The sequence below is a fragment of the Arachis ipaensis genome, chromosome B05 (assembly GCF_000816755.2).
Source record: "Arachis ipaensis cultivar K30076 chromosome B05, Araip1.1, whole genome shotgun sequence".
Classification (NCBI taxonomy): Eukaryota; Viridiplantae; Streptophyta; class Magnoliopsida; order Fabales; family Fabaceae; genus Arachis; species Arachis ipaensis.
In genome coordinates, this window is record NC_029789.2 from 4,880,147 (window position 1) to 4,888,212 (window position 8,066).

The 8,066-nt window shown below is 36.8% G+C and overlaps 2 protein-coding genes across 2 annotated transcripts; one reads left to right on the forward strand and one right to left on the reverse strand.

Moving 5' to 3' along the window:
• LOC107642601 (bax inhibitor 1) lies at positions 3,286–4,208 on the forward strand (the record flags this gene model as incomplete). Its single annotated transcript, XM_016345997.2, is given in 3 exon segments — positions 3,286–3,472; positions 3,553–3,708; positions 3,832–4,208. Coding segments are annotated over 3 exon segments (394 nt in total), but the record flags the coding sequence as incomplete, so codon positions are not given.
• On the reverse strand, positions 4,874–6,384 carry LOC107641643 (putative pentatricopeptide repeat-containing protein At3g25060, mitochondrial). The gene is made up of 2 exons (XM_016345125.2): positions 5,041–6,384; positions 4,874–5,000 (listed from the first exon to the last, which is right to left on the reverse strand). The coding sequence occupies exon 1, from the start codon at positions 5,808–5,810 to the stop codon at positions 5,061–5,063; it is 750 nt and encodes a 249-aa protein (XP_016200611.1). The 5' UTR covers positions 5,811–6,384; the 3' UTR covers positions 4,874–5,000; positions 5,041–5,060.

The following is an 8,066-nucleotide window of genomic DNA, read 5'->3' on the forward strand; positions in this document are numbered from 1 at the left end:
GCGAAATTTTTTGGAAGTGAGAATACACGAGCTGTATGCCAAGTTGGAAGATGGCGTCGATAGTTCTGGGACATCAGCGCCGAATCCTCAGTCGACAACGGTGGGGGGTGCTTCTACCTCGATGCCTGTCGTTGCACTTGGTTGTCTGTTGGCTGATCCTCCATCTATTGCAGTTGGGATAGCTAGATTACCCCATATGATTCTGGGTATTTTAGGTGACGATGAACCGGATCGGGTTGAAAATACGATGCAAGAGGATGATTCGGACGAAGTGTCTGCTCACATCGTGGGGGACAGTGACAAGGAACTCCGAGGGTCCCACCTACACATCAGGGGCCATCTAGTTTCAGGACACAGCAACATTCTCCACATTTATCAATGTTAAACTTGAAAGTCGTCGGCTAGCAACCGGACATAGATCCTACTTTTGGAGGTCAAGGATTACATGAGGGACATCCTTCTGTGGAATTTCAGATTGATCAATCTTTCCAAACTAAGGAGGAAGTTGTGTTGAGTGTAAAGGATTATAGCATCCGCCGTGGAATTGAGTACAAGGTGATAGAGTCAGATCATCTCAAGTAACATGAGAGATGTAAGGAGTTTGGTAAAGGTGGCATGTGGTTGATTCACATCACACTTCAGCAACGAAAGAGTACTTGGGAGTTAGAAGGTACAACGGATCTCACACTTGCTTGGCTACATCGATTTCAAGCGATCACTGACAGCTTGATCATCATGTCATTTGTGCGAGGATATTTCCGATTGTTAGAGCCGATAAGCGGTTACGATAAAAAGTGTTGCAAGAACCTACTAATTCAGGCCTAGTTACAGGAAGGTCTGGATGGCAAAACAGAAGGTCGTTGCACAGATCTACGGGAATTGGGAAGAGTCGTATGCCGAGTTGTCCCGTTGGATCCTTGGTGTGCAATCCACAATGAATGAAACCGTGGCGTTGTTGAAGACTTCTCCGGTGCATGTTGGTAATCAAGTTGACGAATCTACCGTGTACTTTCATCGTCTTTTCTGGACATTTCCTCCATGCATTGAGGCATTTCGACATTGCAAGCTACTGGTCAGCATCGACGAGACTCATTTGTATGGGAAGTACGGCGGTATTTTGCTTCTGGCTATTGCGCAAGATGGTAACTCGAATATCTTGCCCATTGTCTTTGCAGTTGTGGAAGGGGAGAATGTAGAGTCCTGGGTTTTTTTCTTATCCAACTTGCGTCAACATGTGACTCCGCAAGAAGGTATTCTGGTGATCTCTGATAGGCACAATGACATTAAGGCGGCACTGGAGGCACCTGACAGTGATTGACTACCACCTCATGCATATCGAGCGTTTTGTATTCGTCACGTTGCATCTAATTTTTTCCTCAGTTTCAAGGGTCAGGATGCGAGACGGCTAATTTATGGATCAGCCACTCTCTGGATACTCAAAACAGAATCAACTTTATTGTCCCAATGCAAATGCCATGTCTGAAAATAACTCAGGAACCACTTATCTCCACTCCTACCGTCCTTGTCATGAAGCTAGTCTATGTTCAGGGTTGGTTCAGGCACATGTTGTATGCCATTGAGCTGTGGAAACACCCTATCCACTTTATGTCACTCATTCACGACAAAATATATCAGGCTAGTGACCACCCGCCATAACCGACTGTGTTCCTCAGCTAGAATCTCAAGATGAACAACCGCAAGCACGTCAAGTGTAGCATAAAGCTCCCACACAATCTGCAAATGACAACAGAATCTACCATTAGTACACTATATACAGCTATGTCGACGAACGAGTAATGAAACTTCAAAACAGACACAAACAACTTACATCTCAACCACCCAACCGGTCTAATGCAAGGCAAAAACTGGATGATTCTTTGCTCCTTTCGATCGGATGTCGGTAAATAAGTGGCCCACCTGAAGGATGACAATGTCATATGAATAAATAATCCAGGATCTCAAAAGTTAATAACCGGCAAACAAATAATGAAAGCCTAAGTGCATAAACTGATACCTGGATACCAATGGAAAAGAAAAGTCGTCAAATCCATGCGGTCTGAGAGTAGGGAACTGCCAGAATATCCAAGACTATAGTAGCTGGAGGGGGCCTGCCAAGTTCATGACATTTCTATTGGCCACCCGACACATGCATCGATATAGCCATGCCAACGCAGCCGAACCCCAACTATAAATTCCCAACTCATCAAGCCTCACCACAAACGGCAACCACCGTATAGGTACCAGATTTACACTCTTGTCACCAAACAACTGAGTGGATAGCAGCATCATAATGTACGCACATGCGTATATGCGTACGGTATCTTCAGTCACATCCGCCGGTAGCACCCTGAACCTCTCATAGAACTATGTGAAGTGGACTGTGGACTGTGAACTGCTTTACCTTATTTGGTGGCGGAAGCTCGCCAAATAACTCCTGAAACTACTCCCAAGCCGGTCTGCCATCATCCATCAACTGGTCAAAATCTATGAGGCACCTAGATACAGCCTTTCCATCAACGGACAACCCCAGTTGATATGCCACATTCTGCAGCGTGATGGTATACTCCCCAAACGACATATGAAAGGTGTATGTCTCAGGACGCCACCTCTCAATGAATGTGCTGACCAGGAGCTCATCCAACCAGAACTAACGCATATTCAGCCTAGCCAGATGGTACAAACCAACTCTCTCCAAATAGGGTATGATCCTATCATGCAAAGGCATATTGTGTTGCCTCCAAATGTTGTAGATACACCTATTTGGCTGCATGATGTAAGAAAAAAATCACACCAAATAAAATTTCAATACTTACAAGTTTAAACCATAAATTATAATCGGACACAAAAACTACAAATTTTTTGTCTATCTAATTTTGACTAAAATTTTAGATACACTTCACTTACCATTATTTTTCAAGCTAATTTTATTAAAATAGAGAAACAACACTTATGAACTTTTACATAAAATTTTGTTTTATAGATCTAAACGTATTTTATAACAAGCGAAAAGTCTCCAACTTTTTTAAATTTATAAGTCCTACGTTATAAAATTTAAAGTTTAAAATTTAAATTTTAAGACTTAAATCTTAAATTTTAAATAATAAAATACTAACTTTAAGTTCTATTTCTAAAGGATTGTATTCATATTCCCTACTAGAATTTTGATTAGAGAGATTCCCCAACAATTCCCACCTTTATTTTTTCCTTCGTTTGACAACTATTTCTCTATACTTAGAGTACTGTGGCTATTGGGATAAATTCATGATATATTTTTCTTTGCTACAGCATCATCTTTACTGCATTTGTGGCAACTTCTTTGGCCTTTGCATGTTTCTCGGGAGCAGCTTTGGTTGCAAGGCGCAGGGAGTATTTGTACCTTGGTGGCCTGGCTTCTTCTGGTTTGTCCATTCTTCTCTGGTTGCACTTTGCGTCTTCTATCTTTGGAGGTTCATTAGCTCTCTTTAAGTTTGAGGTGAGGACTTGGCGATTCAAATATCTTTTTTTGCAACAAAGTGAGGTTCTTATATAGTGTTTGTTTTGCAACTTGTGCAGTTGTATTTCGGGCTTTTGGTGTTTGTCGGCTACATTGTAGTAGACACTCAAGAAATAGTTGAGAGAGCACACTCTGGTGATCTGGATTATGTGAAGCATGCTTTGACCTTGTTCACTGACTTAGCTGCCATCTTTGTCCGAATTCTCATTATCTTGGTGAGTTTGATCATTGAACAGCTCGCCCTTTTCGAGTTTTACCTCTATTCTTCGTTTTCGATTCTGCTGATGAATTCATACTGACAGAATTATTATTATTATTTGTTCTGCATATTTTTTCAGGTGAAGAATTCAGCCGAGAGAAATGAGAAGAAAAAGAAGAGAAGAAACTAAATCAACCAGGAGTGAATATGTGGAGATGCCCATAAAAGCTGTCTAAACGGCTGCCCAGTTAGAACTTGTTACAGATGTGAAGTTAATTTGTCGTGTTTATCTGACTAAACCATTAGCACTACATGTTGTTATGTTTTTTTTTTTTTTTAATGGTTTTTAATAATGGATAACCAGATGTAGTAGAACCTTAGTGCTATGTTTTTATCGTGGAACATGATGTAGAGATATTTGTGTACATGTACACACTAATGTTACACATATGGATTTAAAAACTCGATCATTTTTTACCTGGCTGCTATACAAAGAACTTGCTGCTTATTTGTGAATTAGAAGTAGAACACATCCGATGCCTATTAAGAAACAGTGTATGTTTGCGTTAACTTTTGAAACAGATGCTATTAGTATGAATGTGTATTTTACATAATTAATTTTGATTAAAATGGGATTGGTGTCAATGTGATTTGTCTTTGCATTTCTTTTGATTTTTTGTCAAAGAAAACGAGTATTATTTGGATGATATTAGCTAAAATTATGTTGAAATGTATAATTATTAAAATGGATATAATTTATATGTTATGGGTTAAAAAAATAAAAAAAACATGTGTATGCAATTTTCATAAGGTAAATTAATTTTGAAATAATTAAGATTAAGATGTATGAATAATGCAAGTATCATGTGTAAATAAGTGTAATATTATACACTACTAAAATCATCCGCCAATAACTGAGTGTTGCTAATTTGATGGGTTACTCTGTCGATTAATTGATCCAGTGGACGAGACAGGTCACCTTGGCAGAATTTATAATTCCTTCTTCCAATATTGATCTAGCTACAACTACGAGTTTTAACCAGATATTGTTCCCTCATTCTTTCTCTAACCATTGCAATTCGATCAAGCATACCATGAGACTGATAGATGCCCCAGATAGGGTTATGTAGTTACTAGTATTATTTGGTTCTATCTGAAAAAGATGATGAGCTGTAATCTTTGCAAGAAAGGCACCCCAGATGTTTCCTGTTCCTAATGATTTCATGCTCTTCAACAACTCAAGTGCTTCAACAAGATACCCAGAGCGGCTCAAAAGATCCACCATACATGCATGGTGTTCAATCAGAACTAATTGAACTGGAAATTTTTTTTCTGTGATCTATCAGACCAGAGTGGCTACAACTCTGGCTAAGGCTGCTGTAAGTGTGACAGAATTTGGTGTAATTCCTCCATTAACCATCTTCTGAAACAGCAAGAGTGCTTCCTAACTTCCTCTCCATTTCCGTACATCCCATAACACGATATCATGGTAGTCCACGTAACCACGTTCATGTGGCGCATTGTCCTGAAAACTTTCTCTGAATCATTCAAGCATCCACATTTCCCATACATGTCTATTAAGGCATTACCAACGGGAGCATCCACATCAAACTCGAAGTTCTTAACAACGTAGCAGTGAACTTCTTTGCCTTTCATCAAGTCTCCTTCCCTCCCACAAGCAATCAAAACGCTAGGAATAGACATGGAATCCATCTTCCCCCCATTTGCAAGCAGCATTTTTCTGAAACAATGGATAACACGCAAATATAATTCAACCCTTAGAAACCCCGAAATCATCAAATTCCATGCCACAAAGTCCCTACAAAGCATCTTGGAAAACACCAAGTATGCGTTTGTTATCCCTCTGCATTTCACATAAAACTCGAACAAAGAACTAGCCACAACAACATACCTTTTATAGCCAAGTCTTATCACCCAACCATGACACACCTTACCAAAACAATAATCACCTACTCCTACACAAGCCTTAAAAAGCTGAGGCAATGTATAATGATCTAGGCCGAGATTACAGCGCTTGAACTCGCCAAAAATAGCTGAAGCATTGGAATACAAGGAAGCTTCATTATACGAGGCAATCATGATGTTCCATGAATGCATGTTTCTTATGGTTATTGTGTCGAACACCCTCCGTGCATAACAGAGAAGGCGCAATCTACAATAAGCTAGCAAGAGATCGGTCTGAAGAGTGAAATGTAGAAGCAATCCTTTGAGAATAGTTTGGACGTGACATTGCTTAGCTTGCAAAACTGCGAAATGGCACACAACTTCGGAGCAAAAACGACAACTTCAAAGCTATGTTCCAACATATTTCGATTGTGTCATAGATTCTTCCTATAACAAAAAAAAACTTATGACTATGTAAAAGATTGGTCAATTATATCAAAAAGTCTAAGTTTATCATTCAATGGTATTATAATTGGAAAAGAATAGAGCTTTTTTTAATTATTGATATCCACGATAGGCCAGGCATTATTAATTAATAAAAGAACCCCAACAATAACTCAAAATGAAAGTGCATAAAAAAATTAAAAACAAAAATCACGCAATAATAATTGATACTAAAAATCAACATCAAATCCATCCTAGCTGTATTCAAGGGAGACAAAATTATATTATACATATGTTGCACTTGTACAACTTAATTTCCTTTCACCTAAAACAAAAGTAAAAATAAAAGCTTAATTGATTGTTATTTGTTAAGATGAAAAGACGAAGCACATATATATAGAGGGCAGGTTTTATGTGGTTGAAATAAAAACTTGTTCAAAAATCAAAAGTGTTGCACTCAGGTATAGTGCGTGTTGATACATGTATTTGGACATCCATTTTAAAAATTAAAAAAAAATTAGTGGATGAAGACGAAGCTAACGATGGGTTAAAGTTAACTTTTATGTCATTTGTGGAGTAAGACCATAGAACATTACCATGGTATGAGGCAAATCCGAAAAAGCTAAATGCTTCGGATACATCATATATTGGACAAAGTCTTCTATTTTTGCATTTATTTATTTATTTCATTTGCATAATGCATAAACTGTATATGTTATTTATTTATTCCTTTGGATGGGTGGTGTGTTGCATTACATCATTGCATTAACTCCAAATTGCAAATGTTTCAAAGATGATGTACCTTGGCTTTAGTCCTTCCGTAAAGTCACTCCCACGTTGGTCCGTTGGATGGAAAAATAAACCATGTACTGCTGGAATGGAATATATGTAGACGAAAGAATAAAGGGGCACTAATATTATGCAATTTTTAGGTACAAAAGAGTCATATTAGGTTGCAAAAGTTGGCCAATAATAACTTAAATTATAAGAGAAAAATGTTATTTAATACTGTTCTTGTGTTTAATACATTTAATGAACAAAGAGGGTAGGGCGTGTATTTTTGCCAAGTTTTTTTTATAATGGCACATTATTTTGAAATCCAAGTTAAGATTTTTTTAAAAAACTATTTTACCATTCAAATGCTTTTATAAGACTTCAAATACATATATTTAATTTGTAGTATTGGCGAGATTTTTTTTTTTTCTCTCACTAAACTCATAATATTAGAACTTAGGCGGCATTTGTTTCTAAGAACAGGACAAGATAAGACACTGAAAATAGGACAGGATAAGACACTGATAAATAGAAACATAAAATTTTGTGTTCTTGTATTCTATTTGGTGATAAATTAAAACAAATTATGAAAATTTAATTTATTTTTATTTTTTTATTCAAAAATTTGAGATGAAAAATATAACAATAAAAAATATAATTATGAAAAATTAACAAAAATAATGAAAAAAATAAAAAATAAGTTGTGTCCCTTGTTAGTGTTTCTGTGTCCTTCCTATCAGTATGGACACAAAATACATTAATTCAGTGTTTTTGGATACATTATCTCTGTCTATGTCTCTTCTATTAAACACAATTTTATATCTCACTATCTCTATCTCAATGTCCTGTTTTTATAAACAAACGCAGCATGGTAATATTATTGAAATTCTAGTTTTGTGGGAAAGGCCACCATCAATCCGACTCAATCTTGCTCATATATACCCAAATGGACCTAATATTACTTTAATTTATAGGGCGGTTACATCTAGTTTGTCCTTTATAATTGGCCAACTATTCCAACCCCAAAATCCTATGATTATGATTAACACTACTGAATAAATAATTTTTATTCATCTTCATCTCATACTCTTCTTGTCCAAATATATACAATTTATCCGTTACATTCATTAATCAATTAATTATACACTAATTATGAAATATTAAACTAAATAAAAAAATCATCAAAAGTGATAGCTAAGCATAGAAAAATAAGAGTGATAATTGAGATGAATGAAATTAGAGTAATGATTA

Coding starts and splice junctions, on each gene's coding strand:
- LOC107641643 (XM_016345125.2), bottom strand. CDS start 5,810: ATGCATTCATGGAACATCATGATTGCCTCGTATAATGAAGCTTCCTTG.